The sequence below is a fragment of the Dryobates pubescens genome, chromosome 3 (assembly GCF_014839835.1).
Source record: "Dryobates pubescens isolate bDryPub1 chromosome 3, bDryPub1.pri, whole genome shotgun sequence".
NCBI lineage: Eukaryota > Metazoa > Chordata > Aves > Piciformes > Picidae > Dryobates > Dryobates pubescens.
In genome coordinates, this window is record NC_071614.1 from 23,368,628 (window position 1) to 23,396,473 (window position 27,846).

Below are 27,846 nucleotides of genomic sequence, written 5' to 3' on the forward strand. Positions count from 1 at the left end.
TTGCTGCACAGTCCCAGCCCCACTGTCCTCTGCAGCCCTGCCCCAGGACAATGGGGTGCAGGGAGCCCTCTCATTACCATGTGTCCCAAGTGGGGCAGGGAGCACAGTACTACACCCTATAGACACTGCAAGGGCTGGCACAACCCTGACTACAGCCCTTCACTGCCTGTCCCTCTGTAAAGCTCCCCTAAACTGGGGCTTTCTCCTTCTCAGGGGCTCCAGCCTCAGGGACTTCCTTTGCCTCCATGCCTTCAGTGTCAGGGCCTTCAGCTTGGTGGACTTCTTCCACCTCCATGGCTTCCACATCAGAGGCTTCAACTTGTGGAGCTGCCTGCTCCTCTGCCTGGCCATGTCCTGGGGCACCCACCTCTGTGTTCTCCCCAGGGGTTTCTGTGTCCAGCCTGGGCACAGCACCAGCTCCTGCTTGCAGCTCCCCAGGCTGCTGCAGGTTGGGCTGCTCTGGGGGTCTGTGGTCCCAGTGGGGCAAGAACAGCAGCTCAGGTGGGTCAAGCAGCCCATCTCTGCTCAGGTCCTGCCTCTCCAGGACTCTGTCCACCAGCACAGCCACCTGCATGGACAGAATGGGAACAGGGTGAGAGTAGGCCAAGGGCTCTGTGGGGTGCCAGGAGCCATCTTCATGAGACCTACCATATTGAGGTCTGGCCACCCCCCTTCCTGCTGTGCCAGCACTGTGCCTAGCAGCTGCAGCAGCTCCAGCCCATCCAGTTGTCTGCTCCGGTCATGGTCATGCAGCACGAAGAGGAAGAGCAGGACTATGGGGCACAGGGTGCCATGGGTCTGGGGCCATGTCCCTGCACCTATGGGACCCCCAGACCCCTGTGATCTTACCCTGCTCCCGTGTCATGGCCTCCGCATCCCACTCCGGTGGCAGCCCCAGGCTCCTCGCCACGTTCCGCAGCAGCCTGGGGGCAGCAGAGCTGGCAGTGGGCACACGCTGCCTCTGCCCCACAGCCTGTCCCAGGGCTGCTCTGCCCTGGCACAACCCTGCCCCATAGTTACCTGGGTAGTACCTGTGCCCACTGCACCCACCCGCTGCCCTCTATGATGCACAGCACCCAGACCAAGGGTGCAGAGCCCAGTGCTGTGGGGCTCCCCGGGGGACAGGAACTCACAGCAGTGTTGGCAGCTCTGTGCTCAGAGGGTCGGGATCATGATCCAGTCGCATGGCCTTAGGGTCCTCAGGTCTGGCCAGGAGAGAGAGGGATATCACTTGTGTTCCTGGGTGAAGAGGAGCAGGGAGGAGGCTGCCCACTCCAGCGTGGCCCGACATCCCTGCAGTGCCCCAAACAGCATCCCCTCCACCTGTAGCCAGCACAGCTCTCTGTGCACCCTTGTGCCTCATCTGGACCCATAAACCCTGTCCTTGACTCTGCACTTCCTGGGCCCCTCTGCAGCTATGTGCTCCAGTGACACTTGTGCCCCCAGCCCTGCACCCATCCACCCCACTTGCACCCATGTACCTTCTCGGTACCTGTGCACCCTCCTCATGCCCAAGTGCCCATCTGTACCTGTGCCCTCCCACATCCATGCACCCCATCCACACCTGCACCATCCCATACCTGTGCAGTTCTCTTACACCTGTGCTGCCTCATACCTGTGCTGCCAAATACCATGAATCCCCTAATACTCATGCATCCCCTTCACATCTGTGCACCCCTTGATATGTCTGCCCCCTGACCATACCTGTGCTCCCCAACCTTGGGGGCAGTCTGTGCCACCGGGACCAGCAGCAGCAGCAGTAGGGCCACCTGTAGGTTCCTCATCCTGCACCCTTGGACTGCAGCCAGACAAGAGTAACAAAGTGGACACCCTCAGTTGAGGGAAGTTGTGCCTGGATATGGGGGTGTGGGGGTGTCAGAGAAGTGGGAACCTTGAGAAGGGCTGGAAGTGAGGAGGTCTGTATGAGACGAGCCTCGGTCACGGCATCGCCCAGTGGTCCTGGAGCCCTCCCACTCCATCTGGCCTCCACTCCAGGTCAGCCATACCCACAGACACTGCCCGCACAGGGTGTCACCCCTGCCACCCGTCTGAGGCAGCTGCCCTGGACTGCTCTGGTCCCAAGTGGGTGCAGCAGCCCCAGGGAACTCCAGGAGCGGTCTGTGACTCCAGCGCGGCAGGGACACGCTGGCACTGCCGGGACGGCCGCGGGCACCGGAGGGAATTGCCCTCACTGCTCACACTCACTGCTGTCACTGCTCGCACTCAGTGCTTGCACTCAGTGCTCACATTCTGCAGTCACAACTCACACGCACTCGGGGCCGGTGCACACCGTCCCGCCCTGCTGCACACAGCATGCACCGTCTCAGCCCGCTCCCGCAGCCCCTCTGCCCACTCACCCCGTCCCGCTCTCCCGTCACGTCACCGCCCGGTGCCACCCGCCCCGGGCCACGTAGCTGACACGTTGTCCCGCACCGGTACCGGCTGAGACCCGCCTCGCCCTGCCCCGCCCCGCCGAGTCCTCCCTGTCCGGGAGGGCCCAGCCCCACCCGCGACATCCCGGAGCGTCTCCGGCCTCGCCCCGCCGGCAGTGCAGGGGTTAACCGGCACTCCGTGCCTGCCTCAAAGATGGCAGCCGGCGCCACACACGCCCGCTCGAGGGTGGGGCCAAGGGTGGGCGGTGCCACACTAGGCGGGGCTACGGCGAGGCCAATGCGGAGCGGCAACGTCACGCTGGGGCGGGGCTCTTCCGCGGGGCGGGAGTTGGGGCGGGGCCGGTCCCTGTCGGCGCGACGATGGCCGCAGAGGTGCCGCAGGTGCTGGCACTGGCGCCGCCGCTCCCGCTGCTGCTGGCGGCCGCCGCCGCCGCCGCCCTCTTCGGCTACTACTGGGCGCGGGTGCCACGGGTGAGCACGGGCTGGGCCCCGGGGGAGCGGTTCGGTCCCGCCTAGCGGCCCTGCTAACCCGCTTCCCCCCACGCCCTGCCCCGCAGCGGCCACTGCTCGCCGCGGGCCCGCGGTTCCGCGCCTTCTTGCAGCGGCACTGCCCCGCCGTGAGCGAGACCTTCCGCCCTACGCCCTGGTGTTTCGAGGGCCGCCTACAGACCGTGCTGGGAGCCCTGCTCCAGGCCCGCCCGCCTGTCACCTACCGCAGGTGAGCCCGCGGCACCGGCAGCGGACCGGTTCCCACGTCACCCCACCGACCCACCGCTCCACCCCACAGCGAGGCTATCCGCACCCCTGACGGCGGGCAGCTCATCCTCGACTGGGCCGAGTACACCGACAGTCACCGACACCCGGATCCCCATGCCCGCCCCACCGTCCTACTGCTGCCGGGTCTCACTGGCAACAGCCAGACCGGTTACTTGCTCTGCCTTGTGCACCGGGCCAGCTGCGCCGGCTATAGGTGAGCCTCAGGGACGGGCCGGCTGCAGGTCTGCCAACCACCTCACACATTCCTCTCCTCCAGGTCCGTCGTGCTCAACCACCGGGGCTGCCGGGGTGAGGAGCTGCTGGTGGGTCTGACCCCTAAAACCCCATTCCGAGTTTTGTGCAGAACTGGGCCAGCATGGCACAGTGGGTCACCGCCCGTCCTCAGCTCTACTACCCTCTCAGACACCCCGGACATTCTGCGCCAGCAACACCGAAGACCTGGAGACAGCCATTGCCCATGTCAAGCGTCGGTACCCATGTGCCCCACTACTGGCTGTGGGCGTCTCCCTGGGCGGGTATGGGTAGTCTCAGTGCTGAGGATGAGCCAGGATTGCTGCAGGGACAGACCAGAATGGCAGTATGGCTGTCCCTGACCAGACAGGATGTGGTAGTGGAACAGCTGCCCCTGACCAGAAATGGGTCAGGATGGTGGCATGGCTGCCCCTAACTGGCTGTGCCACAGGATGCAGGTGCTGAACTATCTGGGGCGGAAGGGGCAGGCAGCAGGGCTGGTGGCAGCCATGGCCCTGTCCCCAGTCTGGGACCCCAGCATCTCGTCCACATCGCTGAAGCAGCCTCTCAATGCCCTGCTCTTCAACCAGCGCCTTGCCATCAGCCTCTGCCAGCTTGTCAGCAGGTGGGTGAGGGGCACAGTGGGGTCCACACACCCAGCAGGGGGGTGATGTCATCACCCAGCACTGACCCCAGAGTTGGTGCAGGCACAGGGCGGCAATCGGGGACAAAGTGGACGTGGAACATGTGCTAAAGGTAGGATATAGGCCCCCCCACCCTGGCCCCACAGACCGAGCTTCCCCTTACCCCTGCCCCCGTGCAGGCACGCACCATCCGAGAGTTCGATGAGCGCTACACTGCCCGGGCCTTTGGCTACCGCTCCTGCCACGAGTACTACGAGGCAGCCAGCCCCACACGCCAGCTGCACCACATCCGTGTGCCAGTGCTCTGCCTCAATGCCTCCGACGACCCCTTCTCCCCACTGCATGGTGAGTGGGGGGTCCTGGGGGCCAGCCTCACAGTGGGGTTGCCACTGGCTAACTTCCTCTCACTGTGGTTGTCCAGCCATCCCCGTGGAGACTGCCTGGTGCCTGTCCCATGTGGCATTGTTGGTCACAGCCCATGGGGGACACATTGGGTTCCTGGAGGGGCTTTGGCCCCGCCCCGGTAGTTTCATGGAGCGACTCTTCTCCCAGTTCATCACTGCTGTCTTTGAGCATGGGGATGAAGTGCAGCAGCTGGAAGAGGAGGGGGATGGCATCATTGAGGCGGTTGTGGAGGAGGGCACTACCTGACCTCCTAATAAACTCACACAGCTGCAGCCATGTGTCCATGGGCTGGGGGAGGGCATGACAAAGGCCTAGCGCAGATCCCCAACCTGGGGCACCTCCAGAGCTAGCATCGCTCCCCACCAACACAGACTGGACAGCGCTGCCTTTGCTCTCCAGTTTTAATGGCAGCAGGGAGACAGAGGGCTGTAGGACCACCTCTGCGGGGCCAGCCCCGTACCACAATGCAGCCAGCACAGTCCTGCCAGGCTGGAGCCCCTCATCTGCTCCCCGGGCACCAGCGGGGACAGCAGGGCTGGGGCTGGTCCCTCGTCTGCTTCACAGTCTGCTTAGGGTGGGCCAAGGTACAGCAGAAGCTGGCCAGCCTCGGGGAACGGTCTGTCCTGGTGCTGAGGGGAGGCTGTGACCTACAGGAACCCTGGGAAGGCAAGCTGGAGCAGCAGGATGGTGGCCACAATGAGCCCGGCACAGAGCAGCAGCAGCAGCCAGACAGGGAGGGAGCCTGTGGAAGAGACAGGGGTGAGGATGGGTGCTGCAGGCCCATGGGTCCTGCCATGTATGCTGGACAATAGGCAGAGGCAAGAGCCTGCTATAGTCTGTGGAGAAGCAGTGGGTACCCCAGGACCTACGTCGGCTGGGGAGCAGGTGCAGCTTGCAGCGGCTGTCCACAGCAACACTGAGCAGGGCAGCCTCGTTCCCTGCCAGCAGCTCCCGCCCACGCTGGCTCTCGGGGACGAAAGCCACATCCGTCACCACAATGCCATGTGCCTCCTTCACGTAGTACAGCCTCTGCAGGGTGGGAGAGGAAAGGGTTGGCCCAAGGCAGCACTGCCACAGGATACTGAGGCTGCCACCTCGCCCCTCCCTGCTCAACCTGGCTGTCCCACAGCTCACCTGCAGTGAGAAGGCGATGTGGATGGCAACAGATCCTGTCACTGTGCCCAGCCCCAGGAAGGTGCCCGAGTCACTGCAGGGGGAGGACAGTCAGTGGGGCTAGTGCAGCCCCCAGTCCCAAGACTGAGTGGCCCCTGGGTACCTGATGGAGAGGCAGGAGATGACCTCACTGCCACAGGGTCGGGTCAGCAGCGGCAGGAAGCTTTTCCCATCCCATTTGGTCAGGTAGCAAGGTGGGGGGCGGCGTTCTCGCTTGTGGGGCACCTGCACTGTGTAGAGCCTCAGCAGCCCAGCATTGTCTTCCACAGTCCCAAACCTGCCCCAGGGAGAGAACACGGTGAATCAATTCCCATGGCCAGCACCACCACACCTCCTCTACCCAGGGCTGTGAGGGTGGTCACCTGGTGCTGTGAAGTGAAGCCTGCCAGCACTGTAAGGAAGATTCACTAGTGGCCAGCACCCTCCCCTTCCAACCTCACCTCTCCCATATGCAGACCTGAAGCCAGACCCAGCCCCACTAAAGCAAAGAGCAGAGCTGCTTCTTCCCCTAGCCCAGAGAACCAGGAGTAAGCTTGGTGTGGAGCAGCAGCTTGGTGGGGGTGTTCCATTCCCAGCCCCCTGCCCTCACCGGCAGGCCTGGTAGCGGTAAGCCTTGTCAGGTATGCCAGGCAGGTTCTCATTCCAGTGTAGCCCTGTCACCAGCTGGTCCTGCTGCCACACACAGCACTGGAAGTCCCGTCCTGCTGTCACCACCTGCACAGAGAGGCCACAGGCGCCTGGGGATGATCCTCCCTATGGAACCGTCTGATACCCCCAGTGTCAGGGGCCAGGGAGCCACCTGACACTCACCTTGTTGTCAGGGCCCAGCGCAATATCTTCAATCTCCCCATCATGGGCTTTGAACTCCAGTGTCTTCTTCATGCTGGGGAACTGTAAGGTAACAGCAGGTGTCAGAGCTGTGCCCCATGGGCCAAAGCCCCATGGCAGCACCCAGGGTCACTCAAGGAAGGTGCTAGAAAGACACAGCATTACACAACTGCAGGTGCTGCCAAACTGGCACTGCTGTGGCTTAGCTTTCCCTGCCGGATGAATGGCACCAGCATGGCAATGCCTAGCCTTAGCTCCTCCTGTACTTACCTCCCAGAGGCGAAGGAAGCCATCGGCACCACCGGTGACAAGCAGAGAGCAGTCAGCATTGAAGCGGACAGCCTTCTGCAGGGCGTCAGGGCTGAAATCTGTCTGGACACTGTGCAGACTCTCCACTGTCACCTCACTTGTCTGACTCTGTGTGTCACCTTGCCCCACCGGGCTGGGACCCTTCCGCTTCCGTGCCCCCTTCTCCCCACTGCCTGCAGTGGGGCAGACAACACGGAGCACTGACACAGCTCCCTGCCACCAGGCAAGCCGAGACCAGTGGGGTTCTGGGGTACTGCACCATCTCCAGGGCACCCCACAGACCACCCAGCTCTTCGTACCCTGCCCCACAGCACCCAGGACAAGTACTATCAGGCCCCAGGGAGAGCGGGACCTCACCATTCTGTCCGCCTGAGCTGCTTTTGGCTTCAGGTGCCTGCAGGCTGAAGCGGAGGATGTGGCAGCTGGCATCCTGCCCCGCGGCAATGATGTCGTCGTGGGCCAATGCCATGGTCATGGTGGCTCGAGTCTCGGTGTCGTGAGAGTGGAGCAGGGAGGCACTGAGCTGCCCCCCGATCTGCTCCAGCTGCAGGAAGTGCTGCAGGACAGGAGTCGGCCTCAGTCATCGGCTCTGCTAGGGGACTCGCCCCGGGACCACCCCCTCCAGCCACCACTCCACGTCCTACCCCGGGCCACCCCCACAGCATCCGAGCGCTGCCTCCTCCACCCGACTCCCGCCCGCGGTCTGGAGTCTTCTTTCCCCTCGAGTCCCCCGGATCCCCAGCCCTCCGCCGCGCCCACCGTGCCCGGCCCTGCAGCTTCCAGGCCTCCTCACCACCCCTCCACCCGCCCGCGGGACCCCCGACCCAGCCGCACCACGCCATTGCGGATGCCTGTCTTTGCGGCGCCGCCGCCGCCGGCGGTGATGGCTAGCGGCCGCCGCGGGTGGAGGCGGACGGTGTACAGCGGGAACGGCGCCCGGTACAGCTCAGCCGGCCTCCGGGGCGCCATGGCTGCCCCGCACACGTCAGCGCATCGCCGCGCCTCGGCGTCACCGCGCCGGCTCGTCACCGGACCGCGCCGCCCCGCCTCCGGTCACCCCGGGCCTCCCCGCTTGTCGCGCATGTAGCCCGCTCGCCGCGGGGGAGCGGTTCTGCGGCCCGAGGGAGGCCTGCGACGGGGGGAGCAGTGCGCTGCAGAGGCTCCGCTCAGCCCCACTGCCCTCAGCTGCAGTGCCACATGGGGCGAGGCAGGGGGGCAAAGGGCTGCCTGGGCTGCTGTGGGACCCCCCCGACTGTCACCTCCCAGCCTTGATCCCTTTGGCTGCGCCTCCCCCATCCCACCCTTGACTTCGCCTTGCTCCTCCCACGCCGGCTTCCGGCTGCTTAGGGGTTCTCACTCAGATGCCTGGCGGCCGATGCAGGTGCCGAAGTGCCTCTAGCACTAGGTGTGCTGAGACTGGGCCCCGGGGAAGAGGGGGCTGGGGTGGGGATGCAACAGCCCCCAGGGTCCCTGGGGGCCCGGGTTAATGATGTGGAGCTTCCTTGCCTAGTGCAGCCCTCAGACTGTCCTCAGCTGATCTTTCGAGTAGGCAGAAAGTTGCAACACGAAGTCCTTGCCCAACTGAGAGACTTCAGGGCCTTAGGACGACTAAGGGATCAGGAGCACAAGTAATTTTCTCATGTAGTTGCAAGGTGTAATGAAGGAAGAAACAGGAAGAGTCAGCAGATCAATGCCTAGGTCTAAGACTGGTGTTTCCATCAGGACTTCGGGTTCTTTAACCACAGGCTGATTTACAGGAGACCAGCCCTCTGGCAACAGATAGGATACACCTGCAGCAGAGGGGGGAAGGATTCTAGCCTGGGAGCTAGCCGGGCTCGTTGAAAGAGTTTTGAATTAGATTGAAAGGGGATAGGGCACAAAATCAGGGTTGCTACAAGTAAGTCTGAGAGCAGTATTTGAAGGATGGTGTGCTGGGGAGACCTGTCAGCCTGCAATAGCAGTGGAGGTAGGCAATGGAGACCCATGTGGCAGCAAAGACTCTAGGGCCACTGGTGAATTATCAACCACAGGAGCACCTGAGAACATCTCAGAATGACAGAATGTTAGGGGCTGGAAGGGACCTCAAAAGATCATGTAGTCCAACCCCCTTGTCAGAGCAGGGTCACCTATACCAGATCACAAAGGAATGCACCCAGGCAGGTTTTTAGTATCTCCAGAGAGGGAGACCACAATCCAGGTAGGAATTAGGACTCCTCCCTACAAAAACGTGGCAAGAACTTTAGACCAGCTGAAGCGCATCTACCCTAACGCACACAGCATGGCAAACAAACAGGAAGCTCTGGGAAACCATGGCATACCAGGAAAGCCGCGGTAGAGAGGCCATCACAGAATTGGGGTGGGACAGCTCACACGACTGGAGTGCCCCAGTCAATGGCTACAAACTCTCCAGAGCAGATTGGCAAGGAAAAGGAGGCAGTAGCATGACCCTGTACGTCAGGGAGCGTTTGGATTGTATTGAGGTTCACAGAGTGTTTACGAGTAAGAATCAGGAAGAAGGCCAACAGGGCAGATATCCTGGTGGAAGTCTGTCACAGGCCACCCAGCCATGATGAAGAGACAGATAAAACTCTTTAGGCATCAGGCAGAAGCACTTGTTCCTGTGGGGGACTTCAGCTTCCCTGATACCTGCTGGAAATACAATACAGCAGAGAGGAAGCAGTCCTGGAAGTTCACAGGGTGTGCAGAGGACAACACCCTGACCCAGCTGGTGAGGAAGCTAGCTAGGGAAGACACCCTGCTGGGCCTGCTGTTCACGAACAGAGAAGGATGGGTGGGGGCTGTAATGACTGGGCATACTGATCATGAAATGACAGAGCTCTCAGTTGTTGGAGAAGGGGGGGGCGGGATTGGCCTCAAATTACAGCAGGTGAGGTTTAGGTTGGCTGTTAGGGACAATTTCTTTACAGAAATGGTGGTCAGGCATCGGAACAGGCTGCCCACAGAGGTGGTGAAGTCTCTGTCCCTGGAGGTGTCAAAAAAAAAAGAAGTGTAAACGAGGTACTTTGGGACATGGTTTAATGGCCATGGTAGTGTTAGGTCAAAGGCTGGGCTTGATGATCTTAGAGGTCTTCCAACTGAAACAATTCTATGATTCTACAACCTCCTCTCAGCCTGTGCTGGGTGTCAGTGGGTGCAGAAGCCCCCCGGAGGGTGCGCCCTTTGGTTCAGGCAGCTGCCCACCGCCAGTGCCACACCGGCACTGGGCTTCCATCCCACACACAGGGCCTCAGGCTCACATGCCAGGACTGCAGCAGGGTGTGACGCCATGTGGGTGCCATGCCCAGAGCATGACCTCTGCCTATGGTGCCTCTGTGCCCATGGTACCCTGCCCACACCTTGGTAGCTCATGTGGCACTGAGGCTAGGCTGTGGGGCAAGCTGGGCTGCTGCAGGTGGCCATGGGCCTGGGGAAGATCTGGCTGGGACAGCCTGTACCTCCTGCTCATCCCCCATGCCAAGGAGGAGGAGGTGGACACCTGCCCGGGCCAGGCTGTGGGCTGAGACATGCTGGGAGGCACTGGGGATGCAGTGGTGCTCCCTGGGGCCCCCACACCCACTGTTGCTTCATGGGGCCAAAGGGCAGGCAGGAGTGTGGGCAAGGGCTGCCCAGTGGGACCCAGCATGGCCAAGAGCACAGGGGCATGTGCTTGTGAGGGGTGCAGAGCAAGGTCAGCCCCCACACACAGCTGCTCCCCTGTCTCCTCCAGCCGCTGGGGCAGGAGGAGTGCCTGTAGCCCGCAACAAGCCACCCAGTGCTGCCAGGGAGCGGGCACAGGCAGGACTCCAGGATCCTCAACTGCCTAGCCTGGCACCCCAGGGAGCAACCCAGCAGCAGGACATCTAAGGTGCCAGATGAGTGCCAGGTGTGGTGGCAGCAAGGAGCCCCAGCAATGCCACCCCTCACCTCACTGCACTAGAGACAGATGGCACAGGGGGCCCTGGGGAGATGCCATGGTGAGAGGGTTCATGCCAGGCAGTGCCAGCCCACCTTGCTCAGTGAGTTGTGGGCAGGGCAGAGACTGGTGGGGTACATGCAGGGCATATGGGCTGCCCCACAGCGTGCAGCCCTGGGGGCACAGACACCCCATGGGCTTAGATCCTGGGTTCACCTGGCTCCCCAGGGACAGATGGCATCACAGAGGATGGGTGCTGTCCCCATCCTCACTGGGGGTGACAATGACTGCTCCAGCCACAGCTGCAGAGGGCCACGGGTCCCAGGCCAGCTCAGCCCCTCCTGTCTCTGCAGGGTGCCCCATGCCCCCAGAACATGGTGTGGGAGCAGAGCCAGGTGCAGGAACTCCATCTAGCTTTCCTGTCTCTACAGGCAGCCCTGCCCACTGTGCCCCCTGGCACCAAGCTCTCTGAGCTAGACGTCCTTATCCTGGCCACCAGCTACATTGCCCACCTAGCCATACATTGGGCCTTGGGCCCCCTGCAGCTGCACCCTCCTGCTCAGTCGATGGCTACTCACTCCCACATCCTCTGAAGGTGAGACCTTGGGCACCTCTGCCCCAGGGTCCAACTCCCTGGCACTGGTCTATGGAGTCCCCCTGCATGACAACACCCTGGTATCCCCCATTATGCAGGGGTCTGAAAGCTTTGTGGGCACAGGGTGGGCAGTAGGATGCCCAGGTTCCCTGCCCAGTCCTGCCTGCAGCCACAGTGGGTCAGGACCCCAGGGACACTTGGGAGTAAGAACCTGAGGAACACAGGTTACCTGCCTGGACCAGAGATGGGGGTGGGCAACACTGTCTATGGGGCTGGGGTACACCTGGCCCCACCCACAGCAATAAACCCACAGCTGGAACCTGCCTCCTGCTTTGGCTCACCAGTGCTGTGGGACACAACCCCCATGGGACCTTCACCCTGGGCTCCACCCAGACAGGACTCTCATCCTGGGCATTGCTCCAGCTCAGCTATGCTCAGAGGGTAGGTAGATGGGGACCCTGCACACCCCCTTAACACAGAGCAGCCCCACTTCCCTCCACCCCCCCAAGCCATGCTAACCTGGCTCCCCTCGCTGGGCCCCCTTTGCCTGCCCTCTGCCATGGGAAAGAGGCCAAGGCTATGGCCATAAATCTACCCTGTTTGTCAAGGTTCCTGCTTCCAGGGGACTGCAGAGCCCCCCACTGCTTGGGAATACAGGAGTCCATGTCCCCACAGGCTCCATGTGATGGTGGGGAGGTTGTTGGTCCTGGAGCTTCTCCAACAACTGTGCTCCAGAACCATTTATTGGGGGGACAACAAACACAGAGATGGGTGATGGGGTCTGGGGAGATGTGGGGCAGCCCCCAGACTGGGAGCAGTGCAGTAAGGCACATGGCCAGGCTGGGGACACCAGGCAACAACCCAGCCCAGGGCGGGGACAAGGCACCGCTCCAACACCCGCCCCAATACCTGTGGTCCCAAAGCCCCCTGGCCAGAGGACAGAGTCTAGCACAGCCCCTGTCATGGACAGCTGGAAGGCTGGGAGCTTGGCTGCTCACAGGGGTGCAGCCCAGTCAGCCCCCTCCACTGAAGGACCCAGCCCCTCTGTTATCAGTGCTCCCCAGCTCTGTGCTAGCAACCCATAAGGGTCTGTGCCCCCTGGCTTCAGGGGGAGCTGGGGAAGGGTGCAGGGGGCACCTGGGACCCCCATGCTTTGGGAGAGCTCAGAACTGGGGGGCTCAGAAGGAGGTCTCCTGCAGGGAATACTCGGGGGCTCCACCCATAGAGATGTATCCCTGCCCTTCAGTCTCCTGTTCTCGCTGCCTGGAGCCAGGGGGCACCAAGCCGTTGGCCATCCCATTGCTCTTCATCACAGTATCTGTCTGATCGCCGTCCTGTGGAGACAGAGCAGTGGCAGCAGGAGCATGGGGAGGGTGGCACAGACCCCGTGCCCCTCCCCTGCTGGGGTCTGGGCCCCTCACCTGGTCTGGGAAGACCACTCCACAGCACAGCTTCTGCCGGTACTTGTGGGGCAGGCAGCACAGAAGGCGTGGCAGCACCGGGTAGATGGTGCGGGGGTCCACAGCTGCTGCCGGTGTGGGGCCTGGGCAGGCAGAGCAGAGGGTGAGCAGGGAGGCTGGGGGTCCAACTGCCAGCCCCCCCAGCTCCTGCACTCACCAGTGAGCAGGCTGACCAGAAGCCCCACCAGGATGACAGTGGTGGAGTTGTGGGCACTGTACCACATGTAGGATAAGTTGTAGAACTTCTGCAGCCCACTGGGGCTGGCGGAGATGAGCATGAGAGGGGAGAACTGGTAAGGGGGAGCACAGAGCAGCACCCCTGCATCCCTCATCACACAGTACCCTGGTGCCAAGCCCCAAGCCCCACTCACCTCTGGGGGGCCAGCGTGGGGGTCAGCAGCGTGGTGGCAAGGGCAGTGGTGAGGTTGCCGGCAGTGGGAAGCAGAGTGCTGTTGGGTGGGTAGGGCTCCCTGGCCGCCCCCATGCTCTGCAGCAGGCTGCCAATGCCTACCCAGAAGGCCATGGCGAGGCCTGCCAGCAGCCCCACGACAGCACCCTGTACCAGGGGAAAGGGAGGTTGCTGAGCCCTACCTGGGCTTGAGGAACCTGGGCCCCCTGACACTGCTCCACCCCCTGCCTGTCCACAGGGTCCATGCCCTCAGCCAGGCAGGGGGACACTTACCATGGAGTTGGCACAGGGGAAGAACATGCCCAGGCAAAAGAGCCCCAGGAGCGGGCCCCCCACCATGCCAAAGATGCTGATGGCTGCCTGCAGAGACACAGGTCTCAGAGCTGGCCACTCACCCTGGCACTGACCACACACCAGCTGTGTGCCAGAGCTGGGTGTGGCCATGCCCCAACGCCTACCTGCAGCACAGGGCCCAGCATGGAGGACACATAGGCCATCCCCAGGCAAAGCAATCCATAACCAAGAGCTGGGGAGAGGAGCAGGGAGTCATGGTGGTGCTGGGGACCCCCATCACCAGCACTAGCCCCCACCACAGTGCCCTTGCTCACCCAGCAGCTTGGAGAGCAGAGTGGCCCGTGACTCCGACAGCCCAGGGCAGCAGGGACGGACCAGGTCCTCCATTGTCACCGTGGCCAGCGAGTTGAAAGCAGAGGAAATGGTGCTGGGGAGGAGAAGGAGCAGGAAGGTGCTCATCCAGGACTCCCCCAATCCTCCCAGCCCTAGGGCCACCTGCTCACCTGAGAGAACCACTGAAGAGGCAGGCAACGAAGAGCCCAGGAAGCCCAGGCAGGTCCCGCAGCACGTCCATCACGAAGTACAGTACCAGCTGGAGTGGGGGGATCAGCACCCATGAGGCCAGGAGCTCAGGGCAAGTGTATTCCAGTCCCACAGGCTGTGGGAGGCACTGGGGGAGCCCAGTAACTCACCTGGTCAGAGGATCTGGGGCGCTGGGCAGGTGCCAATGGGTGCTCCCGGTCATAGATGAACATGACGAGGCCGGTGAGGCAGCTGAGGCACAGCACGATTTGCTGGCAGGGGAAGACAGCGTAGCAGGAGCTGTAGACACCAGGTAAAATGTCAGAGGGGTTGGGGGGCAGCAAGGGGGCCCATCCCAGCCAGGTGACCCCCAGCCCTAGCCCCACTCACAGCTTGGCCTCCCACTCGCTGCGGGCACTGAGGTACCGCTGCACCTGTGCCTGGTTCACCCCATAGAGCGACAGCATCATGAAGACCCCTCCCATCGACAGGGTCCAGAAGGTGTAACGCTTGAAAGGGTCAGGGTCCAGGCTGCAGAGAGGTGCCAGCAGAGGAGGAGGGGTGTGAGAGTGCTAGGTCCTCTCTGGCACCCTGCACCCCACACACCACAGACAGGAAAAGGTGGAACAGGAATGACACCCCCCAACCGCCATGCAGTGCTGGTGTCCCTCTCCCCCAGCCCAGGCCCTTCTCAGCTGACTCATGTGTCCCCACTGTGTGACATGGGATGCCCTGCCCTGGGTGGGTGAAAGTATCTTGGCATGGGCCACTCACTCGATGCCAGAGATCTTGCCCTCCTGCTCGGCCAGGTGCCAGATGCGGGCCATGCCACCCACTCGCCGGGCACCCACCACAATAACAGCCAGCTGCCCTGCAAACATCACCAGCGTCTGGAAAACGTCTGTCCAGATGACAGCCTTCAGCCCACCCTGTGGAGGCACAGCACCTGTCACCACAGCCTGGAGAGGGGCGCACTGGGCACTCCACAGCCAGCCACCCACGGCCACCCACTCACCAGGGTGGTGTACAGCGTACAGACCAGCCCAATGGTCAGCACCGCGCTCCAGAGGTCAAAGCCTGTCACTGGAAGTGGCAGAAGCATTAATAAGCAGGGGGGTGGCTGGCCCCACCCCACCAGGTTGGGGGCTACAGCATTTGCCCCCCCGCTCTCATTCCTTTACCTGCATTGAGGGCCAGTGCAGGTGCATAGAGCACCACTCCCATGTAGATGACCTGAGAAGAGAGCAACACTGCAGCTGTGCCTGGTCCCCCATCGTCCCCCCCACCTCCCTCCTGCCCCACTCACCATCTGGAAGATGAAGGTGACAGTGCCAAAGACCCGCACCGTCTTGTTGAAGCGCAGCTCCAAGTACTGTGGGGGAGAGGGGTCAGGGCAGTCCTGCCTGGACACAGGGTCCTGAGCAGGGGGTCATCCCCTGTGTCCCCCCTATGGCACCAGGCAGGACCCCACTCACCTCATAGGTGCTGGTGATGTGCAGGCGGTAAAAGATAGGGATAAAGATGTGGGCTGGGATGAGCAGCCCCAGGAAGTAAGAGCAGCCGAGGAACCAGTACTCGGTACCGAAGCGATAGATCTCGGCTGGCACACCCAGGATAGCCACAGCTGACTGAAAAGTGGCCAGCAGGGAGAGAGCAACGGGTAGGAAGCTCATGTTGCGGTTGGCCAGCAAGAACTCTTGCACTGTGCGCTGCCGGTTCCCGCTCAGCGCGTAGAAGAGCCCGATGGCCGACGACAGCACCAGCAGCAGCGCAAAGATGCTGTAGTCGATCACCGTGAACTCCATGGTGAGTGCCTCCTCTCGCTGCTGCCCCACCGGAGCTGCTCCTTCCCAGCCACCCGCCTTTGATCCGCCCCGCTGAGCTCACGGGCACGCCGGCCCCCCGCAGCCACCCCAGCAGTGGGTCATGACCGTCATCTCCCCAGCCCTGGGAGCTGCAGGAGGAAAGAAAAGTGTCACGGCCACGCTAGGAGCTGCATCACACACTGCAGGGACCTTCGCTCCCTCCTCAGCCGCAAGGATTTGGAATGGGCGGGGCGCCAGGCAGGGCGAGGGACGTCCCCTTAACCCCTCTCCGCCCTCTGCCCAGGCAAATGGGTGCCTCTGCCAAACAGCACCGAGGCCATGATTGCGAAAACAGTCCCACCCGGGACCCCAGCAGCACCGGCCCTGCCGGCCCCACGCAACTCTGCCAAGCCCGGCAGAACCGGCCCGACGATTGCCAAACCCAACGACACAACCGCCCTCGGTGCGGGGCAGCCCTGCTGAGCCCGGCAGCACCGCTCCTTGTCCCGCAGCCAAAGACAACCGCTCCAGCATGAGCAGCCCCGCCAAAGCCGCCAGAGTCGCCCCCGGTGCCAAAGCCCAGCCAAGATCAGCACAACCTCCCCGGCGCCAGGCAGCCGCCCCGGGGGCGGCACATCCCAGCCCAGCCAGCGCCAGAGCGGCTGCCCCCACAGCAGCCCACGCTGGGCAGCCCCTGGCCCTGCAGGACCCACAGACGCGGCTGAGCAGGGCAGACGGACAAGCAGTGGAGCGCAGTCCGTGCCAGTGAACAGGTGCAGGAGGAACCCTGGCACCCTAGCCCACCTGAGCAGGGGTTGGACAGGGTGACCCCCACGACATACATCACACACAGCCAGGGGTGAACAGATGGACACACAGATGAGTACTGACAGCCTCAGAGGCTCTGGGCAGCAGCCAGATGGAGCAGACACCTGAGCTGCTGGTGGCCCTGGCATCTCTATGCCCTATTCACAGGCTCATCCTCAGGGGCAGTGTTAAGGGCTGCCAGGGGGTATTGCAGGGCACATGGAGGTCAAAACCGGCCTGCTGGTGGTGGGGGACTGGCGCTGCACCCACCATGATCCCCAAAGGAATGTCTGCCTGGGGCATACTTGGGGGGATTAGGCTGGAACCCCTGCACCCAACACAGCTCGCCCAGGCCTGCCCGCTGTGAGGGTAAAGGGATTCAGCTGTGCTGGCACCATGCCCTGTAGCAGTGCTCGCTGGGCATGAAGGAGGTGAGGGCAGCACCTCCTGCCACTGTCCCTGTCCCTGACAGACACCACCCCACCAGACAGCACAGCTCCCAGCCAGGATCCAAGGTCACTCCACCACATTCCACCATCAAGACTGAACACGGGGCAGCAGTGCTATGGTCCCTGACAGCTGCCTCACCAGCATTGCAGCCCAAGGCCTGGCAGCCCCACGTGTTCCCAGCCCAAGGCTGCCCTGTACCTGCTGTCCCTGAGGCCCTGCTCCATCGAGCCTTAGTGTCCCCCGGTGTCCCTGGCCCAAGACCCCACTCCCTGTCTCTCAGTGCCCACCCTGAGGATTTGTTGACCCGTCTCTTGAGGACCCCGTGTCCCCAGCCCCAGACCCTGCTCCCCCAGCCCCAACGTGCCCCATGTCCCCTCTCCCCTGACTTGTTCTTCCCTGTCTCCCAGTGACCCGCTCTGAGGCACAACCCTCCTGTTCCCCGGTGTCCCCTGCCCTACACTTCATTGTTCCCCTGTGTCCTCAGAGTCCCTGCTCCCCCTTCCCCGTGTCCCCGGTGCCCCTAGCCCGAGTCTCAGCCTCTCTGTCCCTCAGGGTGCCCGCAGCCCGTGTCCCGGTCCCTGATTTCTCATGATTGCCGGTGCCCTCAGTCCGACGCCCGGACTCCTCATCCCCCTCGACTCCGCTGTCCCAAATGATCCTGTACCCTGTCGGGGCTCCCCGGCGCTCCGGTGCCGCCAGCGCAGACCGGCGACAAGGTGAGGCGGGGAGCCACAAGATGAGCCCCGGCACGACCTCAGCGTGTGTTCCGAGCCCGGAGAGACCGCTCCCGGGCTGGGCCGGGCGGTGACCTTGAGAACCCCCCGGCAGCCCCGGTGTGACACTCACCGGCGGCGGCGACCGGCGCGGCGGAGCTCGGCCCCCACGTGCCGGCGTGACAGCGGCGGGCGCGCGCTGATCATGTATGGTGAGGCCACGCTGCCCTCACCGCCACTTCCGCCCGGCCCCGGCGCGCCCTGACGGCGTCACAGGGGCTGCATGGGGTCAGCCGCGCTGCCGCGGCTGCGGTTGGCTGCCTCGGGCGGGTACTGTGCCCTGACACCGCTGGCTGCGGCAGACCTTGGCTGCAGCCTCTCTCAGTGCCGAGGTCGCTTGGCCTGGCCTGGCTTAGCTTGCATCCTTCCAGGGCTTCCCGTCGTCCCCCGGCGCACTCGCCGGTGAGCGGCACAGTTGTGTCCTGCCCGCGCCCCAGGCGGTGCCAGCCAGTGTCGGTGCCGCGGCACCGGGCCCGCGGGGTTTCGGAAATGTCCCAGTCTGGTCCCTTGGTCTCCCGGAAGAAAGCCACAGCATTACCGCCAGGGGGCGTCCTCGCACTGGGCGTGTCCGGCGGACCAGGGCGGTCCCGGAATAGCCGTGGGGTGGGGCCGGGGCTGGGGCGGGGGCTCGGCCAGGGACATGGCCGCTTTCCTGATGTTCTTGCTGCTGCCCTGGTGCGCCAGTGGGGCAGCGGTGAGCGGCTGGGATCGGGACCGGGACCGGCCTGGGGCCGGTCCGGGGTTTGGGGGTGCCGGTGCTCGAGGGGTGCCGGTGCTCGAGGGGTGCCGGTCGGGGAGTGCACGAGATGAGGACGCCCGGGGTTGGAAGTGCCTACGTCGGGAGACGAGGGGGGTCCGGGAGTGTCCCGACGGTCGGTGAATGTCCGATCAGGGGAGATCTGAGGACGTCCAACTTGGCGTCTCCAGAAGGCACTCGGGTCGGGGATGCCTGGAAGGGGAGGAGTGCCTGGGCCGGGGATGTCCGAGGTTGTGGATGCCGGGACCAAGGGGTACCCTGGTCTTGGGGTGCCGAGAGTCGGGGAGTGGCTGTTTCCGGGGCTCAAGACAGAGGGTGCTCGGATTGGTAGTGCCCGGCATGAAGATGTATGCGGTCGGAAGTGACCATGTCGATGGGCTCCAGGGGAGTCCCAGGCATCGGCGGGTGCCCATGTGGCGGACCCTGGGAAGCAGGGTGGAGTGAGTGGAGGGGTCGGAGGGTCCTGGCTTAGAGGTGCTTGGACGAGGGGGCTTCGGGTATCAGGTGGTTTGAGGGGTACCTGTGCTGCCAGGGCTCCACTGAATGTCCCTGTGACAGGTGTGCAGGCACTGCCCAGGACCGTTGCACAACAGCTCTGTCGTGGCCCGATACTGCACATCCCAGGCTGGCACCAAGAGTGAGGGACGCTGCTGCTGGGAACAGGGCACCCGTCCAGAGCGACTGCTGGGGTATGGGACAGGAGGCATGTGTGAGGGGGCTCTGGGGGTGCATAGGGGTAAGCAGAGGGTGTTTGGGGCTGCATTATGCGGTGGCTTGGGCTGGGGATTTGCCTGGTGTAGGGGTGTGACTGGGTGTTGTGGGAACACAGTGGATCAGGGGACTGCAGGGGTGGGAATTCTGCGGGGCAGAGGGTGCATGGGGCAAGGAGGGTGGGAATGCAGGGGGTGCCAGGCACACTGCCATCTCTCCTCTGACTGTACCACCCCCCTCCAAGGCTGGACCTGAGCAACTGTTCCCTGAACAGCCTCCCACCAGGGCTGGACGAGGCTACCACCACTATTGTCCTGTGAGTGTGTATATCCCTTTGTGTCTGTCCCCTCCTGCTCCCTGCAACAGATGGGGCCCTGGGAAGGGAGAGGGGTCTGATGTGACATCCCCATCTTGATGGGTTCTCGGACCAGCACAGTCCTGCCTCACTGGTCCCCATGCCTGCTGTTCCCTTGTGCCCCCATCACCCTACTGTCCCCAGGTCCTATGGCACTCCGTAAGCCAGGGGACACTGGCTGCTCTCCATCCCATTGGAGTGATGGTGGTAGTTAGGAGGAGTCCCCAGTACCTGGAAAAAAGGCAAAATCACCCTCATTTCTAAAATGGGAATTTGGGGGACCCCAGGAACCACTGGCCAGGCAGCCTCACCTCTGTGCCTAGTCACGGCATGGAGCAGATCCTCCTGGAAGGTCTGCCAAGGCATATGGATGGCAGCAGAATGGTGCAGGACAGCTAACATGGCTTCACCAAAGGCAAGTCCTGCCTGATCAACCTTCTATGATGGTGAGACCATGCTGGTAGATAAGGGAAAAGCAGCTTGATGTCACCTATGTTGACTTCTGTAAGGCTTTTGACAGTCTCATGTAACATCAGTCTCTAAACTGGAGAGAAATGGGTTTAGTGGAAGTGGCTGGATGCATGTCCAGAGAGTTTTAGTTAACAAACAGCTCAGCATCCAAATGAATGTCAGTGCCCATGGCAATGTCCTGAAGTTCAAGAGGGCCACGTGCAAGGTCCTGCACCTGGGTCAGGGCAATCCCCGCTATTAGTTGAGGCTGGGAGATGAAGGAATAGAGAGCAGCCCTGCAGAGAAAGTCCATGTGCCTGGTGTGTGTTTGCAGGGACCTGACAGAGAACCCCCTAACACTCCTCCCCAACAGCTCCTTCTTGGGCTTCACCGAGCTGCGGATCCTGTGAGTACCTGGGGGAAGAGGGCACGGGCCTGCTGGGATGCTGGGGGCTGAACTGTCTGTTCCCCAGAGCGGTGCCGCTGGCACTGAAGTGCCCAGGTGGGAACAGTGCCTGGGAGGAGGTGACAACGAATGGGAGTAGTCGGTTCTGCCAGGGTCAGAAGAACCCCTGCAACAGTTCTGAGGAGCTTGGTATGGCAAGGGGCAGGAAGGCCATGTCTGGGGCTGGCAGGTTGGGGGGGTCCTGCCCTGGCCCCATGGCCCCTGCTGTTCTCTTCCACCAGCCTGGCCGTGCCCTGAGAATGCTGCCTGTGCCCCGGATGGCCCTGGCCTCGTCCAGTGTCTCTGCAAGAGCCCTTTCCATGGCTACAAGTGCCTGCGTGAGGTCAGCACTCGTGGGATGGGGCTGCAGCAGTGTGGGCTGCATGGGGTGGGGGTGGGCAGTGAGGGACAGCACTGTTCACTGCTACTTCCTGGCAGGGGACATTCCCTATGCTGCTCTTCTGTGGGATCCTGGGAGCTGTCACCCTGTCTGTGTCCCTCCTCCTGTGGGGCACACAGCGCCGGAAAGCCAAGACCCCCTAAGCAGGGAAGTGGGTCTGCACCAGTGCCTCTGGTAAGGGTGGCAGGGGCTGATGGTCCTGGGGTCCTCCGTTGCTTCTGGGTGGCTCCGTGCCTTGGTGCCTGGCTCACTGTTTTGGGGCTGAGGGTGAATAAAGGCTGCAGCATCCTCATTCTGTGTCTGTCTGCTGGACTTGCTCCCCGGGCTGTGCATGACCCCACAACCGCGGGGCCTGGGGTGCCACCTTCGCCTAACTGCCCTTGCCGGGAAAGGGCCCCGTCTCCGCTATCTGCTGGAGGCTGTGGCGGAAACGGCAGAGCGGGCGGAGCGGGACCGAGAGACACTGGGCAGGGTCGAGAACACGCAGGGCGGAACGCTGGACCTTGCATCGCAGCCGATAGAGCCGCCGCCGGGGCGAGGCCCTGAGGCTGGGGCGGGGCCATGCAGATGAGCCACCGCGCGGCGTGACGGGAGCTCAGCGGTGAGCCGCACGGCGGGGCACGGGCAGCGCGAGCGGGGGCGGCGGCAGGACGGGGTGTCGTCGGGACGGGGGTGTCGGGATGAGGCGTGGTGAAGTGTCCGAGGTGTCGGTGGGGCGTGGGGTGTCCGTGTGTTGAGTGTGCGTGCGGCGGCGGGCGGCGCGGCGGTGCGGGGAATGAAAGCATACTTACCTGGCAGGGGAGACACCATGATCAGGCAGGTGGTTTTCCCAGGGCGAGGCTCATCCTTTGCACTCCGGGTGTGCTGACCCCTGCGATTTCCCCAAATGCGGGAAACTCGACTGCATAATTTGTGGTAGTGGGGGACTGCGTTCGCGCTCTCCCCTGGTGTTGTGGTGCAAAGGAAGATAAACTTACTTGCTTCTGGTGAAGGAGGAAGTCTCTGAGCTCCGGAGGTGCTGGTCAATGAAAGAAGGGTGGGAGAGCTCCGGCCCTCGCCACCCCTACCCCCCGTATTTATTTCCGTTGTCCCCTCCGGCGCGAGTGCACAGCCGCCCCTGTGACCCCGCCTGCCCTGCTCTGTGAGAGCAAGAGGGAAAGAATGAGTCCTCTTTGGAGTGGTTGTCCTGGGGTGGAGGGTGCCAGCATGGTGCCTGCACCCTGCCAGCCCCAGGGAGGGAGGCTGGAGCCAGGGACCACTGCATGGAACTCGGTGGCCTCTCGTCAGCCTTCAGAGAGAACATGGCTTGGAGGAGGAAGATGTTGCTTCAGGTTCCTGGGAAGGTGATAAAGAAACCGCAGCCTGGCTAGGACATGGCCACCTGCCTGTACATGCAGGTGCAGGCAGCAAGGGAGGGACTCAACCACCACGAGCCAGGATTGAGGATCCCGGAGTGGGAGCCTGTCGCCACCATGGAGTCCTCTCCTCTTGCCCATGGCTACAGAGGACTCCCTGGGGCTGAGCCAGCCAGGTCTCTGCTGGGGCACGTTTGCCAAGAGCGGCAGGCAGAGCTGGCCCCGGCCATCGTCCCTCCCGCTGCATCGCTTGTCTGGTCCGTCACTCCGGTCGCAAAGCCTGCATCTGTGTTCAGTTTTATTTAAAATAAAACTCGTGTGGTTAAAACCTTGTCCTGGACGCTCCCTGTCCTGGCTCCAGGCCCCCTGTGGTTGAAAAGGGTAGGGAGGAGGAACCTGGAACTACCAGCCTGTCAGCCCCACCTCTGTATCTGGGGGGATCATGGAGCAGGTCTTCCTAGAAGCTTGGGTAAGGCACACAGAGGACAGGAAGGTGATTCCAGACAGCCAGCATAGCTTCATCGAGGGCAACTCCAGCCTGACCAACCCAGTGGCCCTCTGCGGTGGAGTGAGTACATTAGTGGACAAAGGAAGATGTCTGAGTTTTGCCAGCCTGGCCTTTGACTTGGTCACCCCAAACATCCTTCTCTTTCAGCTGAAGACAGACAGATTTATTGGTGCTCACAGTCAGAGTAGTGGTCAACTGTCTGATGTCCAGATGGAGAATGGTGTCCCTCAGGGGTTTGTAGTGGGACCGGTGTTGTTTAGTACCTTCTTCAGTGACGTGGATAGTGGAATCAAGTGAAGTGCACCCTCAGCAAATGTGCAAATGACATCAAGCTGAGTGGTACAGCTGAAACTCCTGAGGATGTCATCCAGAGGGACCTGTACAAGATGAAAAATCGAGACCATGTGAACCTCCTGAGGTTCAGTGAGGCCAAGCACAAGGTCCTGCACCTGGGTAAGGGCACCCCCTGGTGTCAGTGCAGACTGGTCAACGAAGGGATGGAGAGATGGAGAGCAGCCCTGTGGAGAAGGACTTGGAGGTGCAGGTGGGTGAAAAGCTGAACCAGAGCTGGCAATGTGCGCTCACAGCACAGAAGCCAACTGTCTCCCGTGTTGCATCCAAACAGTGTGGCCAGCAGGTCCAGGAAGGGGATTCTGCCTATCTGCAGTGAGGATAGGCTGAAAGAGTTGGGGTTCTTCTGCCTGGAGAAACCTCTGGGGAGACCTGGCCTAGCATCTGCTGCCTGCTGGTGAGATCACAAGAGATCGTGGCCAGGCTGTGGATGACAGTCGTGACAGTGCTCGGAAGGTAGCCCCTCCAACCCAGGCCACAGCACCAGGAGTCCAACAGGAACAGGCAGGAAGTCCCTGACAAAGTTCAGGCACTGCACGGAGTATGCAGTGTGTAGCCAGGATGGGGACCATGGGGAGCAAACGTGTCCCAGCCTTGGGGACAAGCACTGTAGGAATTGAGGGGCTGGAGGTGCCACAGACCAGTGTCACGCTGGGCTTTGGGGTCCCGGGGACCGAGGAAAGACTGGTGCAGAGATGAAGACTAGGGCAGAGGCCACAGCTCAAATAGTTGTTCAGTTTTGCCCCTGCACCTCAGAAGGACATTTTGGTGCTGGAGTGTCTTCAAAGGGCAATGAAGCTGGTGAAGGGCGTAGAGCACTGAGGAGCAGCGGAGGGAACTGGGGTTGTTTAGCCTGAAGGAGGGTCGAGGACACCTTCTTGCTCTGTACAAGTCCCTGAAAAGAGGTTGGTTTGAACTGGGGGTTGGTCTCTTGTCCCAGGTCAAAAGTGATAGATGAAACAGCCTCAAGTTGTGGCAAGAGAGAGTGATGTTGGACATGAGGAACAATTTCCTCATGGAAAGGGTCGTTAAGGCCTGGAACAGGCTGCCCAGGGCAGTGGTGGAGTCCCCCTCCCTGGAGAGGTTTCAAAGCTATGGAGATGTGGCACTGAGGGATGTGGTACAGTGGTGTCCTGGCAGTGCTGGGTTAATGGTTGGACCCAATGGTCTTAAAGGTCCTTTCCAACCAAACCCAAGACGTGATTCTGTGATTCTAGGATACCTGCTGGGACAGGGATGAAGGCAGGGAATGCAGTTGCAGGATTCCTTGGGCCTGATGTGCCACACCAGATATGCCCAGGAACTGGCAGGGGCCACGCTCAGTGACCTGTCATAGCCACGGCGGTAGCAGAGGTACCCGAGAGCCGCAGGACAGTCAATGTCACGTGCGGCCAGGCTCGGTGGAGGCACAGCTGGGTGCCAGGCGGGCGGTGGTGAGTAGACTTTCAGTATTCGGTTCGTAGCAGAGATCGCCGCACGGCGGAGCGTTGGGACCACTCGCTGGGCATCCCGAGGGTCTCGGGTGGGGACGCAGAAACAAAGCGGGGAGGCTGGCTGCGGACAGGTGGGCAGCTCGAAACAGCCAGGGAGCGGCACGGCTCAGCCTCTACCGTAGCGGAGCAATCTCGGGGCCCCGACTGCAAGGGCTGAAAGAGGGTCGGGGTCCGGGGCGGGGCCATGCAGATAAGAGACCGCGCGGGGTGACGGGAGCTCACCGCTCCGCCACACGGCCGGGCGCGGCTCCGGCGGCATCGGGACAGGAGGGTGTCGGAACGGGGGTGTCGAGACGTGGCGTGGTGGGGTGGGTGGAGTGTCCGTGCGATGTGTGGGTGTCCGTGCGTTGAGTGTGCGTGCGGCGGCGGGCGGCGCGGTGGTGCGGGAAATGAAAGCATACTTACCTGGCAGGGGAGACACCATGATCAGGCAGGTGGTTTTCCCAGGGCGAGGCTCATCCTTTGCACTCCGGGTGTGCTGACCCCTGCGATTTCCCCAAATGCGGGAAACTCGACTGCATAATTTGTGGTAGTGGGGGACTGCGTTCGCGCTCTCCCCTGGCATTGCGGTGACAAAAGACAGACGCAGGGGTTTGCTGAGGGAGAACGGCATCTCCGCTACGGAAGTGCCGGGAAGCTCCAGCGCCCGCCAAACCTCTCTGCTGCGAGAGCTGGCAAATGGCGGACAGAGGGTCACACTCGGGACTCACGGGGACCGGGACCATGCCCATCCGCTGCGGCCTCGCCCAGGGACGACGCACACCGCTCCTCTCTTCCCGCCATGGAACCGGCCTTGTTCCGTCGCTTACCGCTTCGCTCCCATGCCTTCTGAAACAATACCCAACCTCTGGCCGCCTGCGCTCAGCGCTGCACCTCCCCGACGCCCTCTGCTGCCCGCCACGCCCCACGGCGACATCTTGTGCCCGGGACGAGTCACAACAACTCCTCACTTCCCTAACCCCCACTGCCACTCAGCGCCACTTGTGTACACGCTTGCCCAACAACGGCACCCCGCCTCGGCTCAGCAAAAGACGCTCAGCAAATGAGACCTCACCGAACCTTAGCCCCATCCTGTTCCTCCCCTCAACTGCTCTGCTTTTGGCACCACAACACCAGGGGAGAGCGCGAACGCAGTCCCCCACTACCACAAATTATGCAGTCGAGTTTCCCGCATTTGGGGAAATCGCAGGGGTCAGCACACCCGGAGTGCAAAGGATGAGCCTCGCCCTGGGAAAACCACCTGCCTGATCATGGTGTCTCCCCTGCCAGGTAAGTATGCTTTCATTCCCCGCACCGCCGCGCCGCCCGCCGCCGCACGCACACTCAACACACGGACACCCCACGCCCCACCGACACCTCGGACACTTCACCACGCCTCATCCCGACACCCCCGTCCGACGACACCCCGTCCTGCCGCCGCCCGCGCTCGCGCTGCCCGTTCCCCGCCGTGCGGCTCACCGCTGAGCTCCCGTCACGCCGCGCGGTGGCTCATCTGCATGGCCCCGCCCCTACAGATTTTACTTGGCTCTGCGGATTTGCTCTGAAGCAAATCGGCGGGAGGCGACCGGGACGGTATGGTAACGGCCTGGAGAAGTGAGATGAGGTGGGGTCTCCGATGCGCCTCCTGCACCGGTCGGTTAAAAACAGGAGGCTCCTTGGCCACTGTCCTGTGCCTGGAACATCTGTGATCCTGCTGCCATGCAGCCAGATGCTGCTGTCTTGTGTCTCTCCATGAGCACTTGGTACAGACTGATACCACTCTGGGCCATAGTACATCAAGAAGAAAAAAGATGACATTATTAAAATCAGGTAATCACAGAATCACAAGGTCAGATAATCATGAAGAACCTGCTTTGAAACCAAGTCAACCAGGATGAGAGGTCCCTATGTTGTGATTAATCCCCAGCTAACCGATTGTTGGTGTAAACTGTGGGTATGGCACTTAAAACGTTTGGCAGGAGGTGTAGCAGAATGTGAGAGTGATTGTGGGCATCTTGATTAATGGTAAATCCCTATGTCACCTTTAGTTGCCTCCTGCTGATTAAGATACCATTATGACCAATCACATCTCCTCTGATACTTGAAAAGTCACCTGTAAGAAAACCTCCTGAGACTCATATTGGGGTATCAGGAGGCCAGCAGTGTTTCATTGCAGTGCTGGCTGCACATGCAAATAGCTTTGCGAAGATGAAGGAGCCTTATCCCAAACTCAAGCAGTTTACATAGGTATTAATTATAAATATTCAGTAAATTTCCAGTCATTTGGTAACATATTCATATCATCTCCTGGAATTAATTAACATGTTCATTAGTAAGATATGGCACGCTTTATTCTGCAGTCCAAAATGAGTCTGTGGTCCACCGGAGGTCTCTAGTGGCAACTTATAGTCATCCTCAAAGTGCCCTGCAGTAAACCCTGTCCCCGTGCATCCTCTCTACATCCATCAGTTGACTGCCAAAGTGTAAACTGCTTCTGACTTGGTCAAGGCTGCAATCCTTTTGCTTTTGCCACTAGATATGGACCATCCATTCCAAAAACAATGCTCCAAAGATCCTCTTATCTCCTGTGGAGTTCTGGAAGTCTCCTATTATTTGTTGCTGAGCTCTGTGATTTTGGCAACTATGTTCCTAAAAAGATATGTGCAAAAACAAGCACCTAAAATTAGGCTGCCAACAAAGGCTCTGTTTAGTATCAATGGCTCTATTCAGTACCACCTCTCTAGAGAAGCTCTGACCAAGCCGAGCCCCTTACCCTCGCAGCATGTGCAGCGATTTTAGAGGTGGTTGTACCGATAAAGTAAATACAGCTCAGTGTAAATGAAGACTTGCTAACAAAGAGCAACTGTGCACATTGAATCTCCAAGGACAAGACACGGATGTTCCCATCACACACAATAGATAGGAGCCCTGCTTCTTTGATAAGGAAGCCTAAACCAGGCCATCCTCAAGGCTGAAAAAACAATGATGAAATTCCTGCAAGCTGTGCAAACTTAGTACTAAAGTTCAACTAAAGGACAATGTTAGACCCTTTGAATAGCACCACGGGCCCCTCAGAGACCACCACAGAGTTGCACCACACGTGTAATAGATACATAAATATGGTGATCAGTTCCAGAAAATTAGATGGATATGGATGACTATAATCCAATGTATATCCATGTGTTTAAGAACCAAGTGGCTGCTCTGTCCCGCCAGCACGCAAGATCTGAGACATGATTCTCCTTGCACCCAAA

General features: G+C 61.3%; 4 protein-coding genes and 3 non-coding genes across 7 annotated transcripts; 4 read left to right on the forward strand and 3 right to left on the reverse strand.

Moving 5' to 3' along the window:
* The first annotated feature begins 2,753 nt into the window (after positions 1-2,753).
* ABHD1 (abhydrolase domain containing 1) lies at positions 2,754-4,712 on the forward strand. The gene is made up of 9 exons (XM_054180161.1): positions 2,754-2,864; positions 2,951-3,111; positions 3,181-3,363; positions 3,427-3,472; positions 3,573-3,685; positions 3,853-4,026; positions 4,109-4,157; positions 4,225-4,390; positions 4,467-4,712. Exons 1-9 carry the CDS (start codon positions 2,754-2,756, stop codon positions 4,694-4,696), a joined length of 1,233 nt encoding a protein of 410 aa, XP_054036136.1. The 3' UTR covers positions 4,697-4,712.
* Positions 4,713-4,842: 130 nt separating this feature from the next.
* On the reverse strand, positions 4,843-7,771 carry PREB (prolactin regulatory element binding). Its single transcript, XM_054178347.1, has 9 exons — positions 7,595-7,771; positions 7,118-7,316; positions 6,722-6,933; positions 6,434-6,514; positions 6,213-6,337; positions 5,727-5,900; positions 5,585-5,657; positions 5,320-5,479; positions 4,843-5,192 (listed from the first exon to the last, which is right to left on the reverse strand). Exons 1-9 carry the CDS (start codon positions 7,727-7,729, stop codon positions 5,098-5,100), a joined length of 1,254 nt encoding a protein of 417 aa, XP_054034322.1. The 5' UTR covers positions 7,730-7,771; the 3' UTR covers positions 4,843-5,097.
* Positions 7,772-11,826: 4,055 nt separating this feature from the next.
* Positions 11,827-16,031, reverse strand: SLC5A6 (solute carrier family 5 member 6). Its single transcript, XM_054179789.1, has 14 exons — positions 15,429-16,031; positions 15,260-15,325; positions 15,135-15,186; positions 14,969-15,036; positions 14,728-14,882; positions 14,344-14,484; positions 14,124-14,253; positions 13,935-14,023; positions 13,746-13,858; positions 13,596-13,663; positions 13,411-13,497; positions 13,100-13,284; positions 12,886-12,989; positions 11,827-12,811 (listed from the first exon to the last, which is right to left on the reverse strand). The coding sequence occupies exons 1-14, from the start codon at positions 15,756-15,758 to the stop codon at positions 12,447-12,449; spliced, it is 1,953 nt and encodes a 650-aa protein (XP_054035764.1). The 5' UTR covers positions 15,759-16,031; the 3' UTR covers positions 11,827-12,446.
* A 2,383-nt stretch (positions 16,032-18,414) lies between these two features.
* ATRAID (all-trans retinoic acid induced differentiation factor) lies at positions 18,415-21,196 on the forward strand. Its single transcript, XM_054178357.1, has 7 exons — positions 18,415-18,482; positions 19,104-19,234; positions 19,501-19,572; positions 20,396-20,467; positions 20,535-20,656; positions 20,749-20,849; positions 20,945-21,196. The coding sequence occupies exons 1-7, from the start codon at positions 18,429-18,431 to the stop codon at positions 21,047-21,049; spliced, it is 657 nt and encodes a 218-aa protein (XP_054034332.1). The 5' UTR covers positions 18,415-18,428; the 3' UTR covers positions 21,050-21,196.
* A 493-nt stretch (positions 21,197-21,689) lies between these two features.
* On the forward strand, positions 21,690-21,853 carry LOC128899931 (U1 spliceosomal RNA). The gene has a single exon (XR_008463185.1). It is a non-coding gene; the product is annotated as a U1 spliceosomal RNA (small nuclear RNA).
* Positions 21,854-25,010: 3,157 nt separating this feature from the next.
* On the forward strand, positions 25,011-25,174 carry LOC128899932 (U1 spliceosomal RNA). The gene has a single exon (XR_008463186.1). It is a non-coding gene; the product is annotated as a U1 spliceosomal RNA (small nuclear RNA).
* Positions 25,175-25,726: 552 nt separating this feature from the next.
* On the reverse strand, positions 25,727-25,890 carry LOC128899933 (U1 spliceosomal RNA). The gene has a single exon (XR_008463187.1). It is a non-coding gene; the product is annotated as a U1 spliceosomal RNA (small nuclear RNA).
* Positions 25,891-27,846: the final 1,956 nt, after the last annotated feature.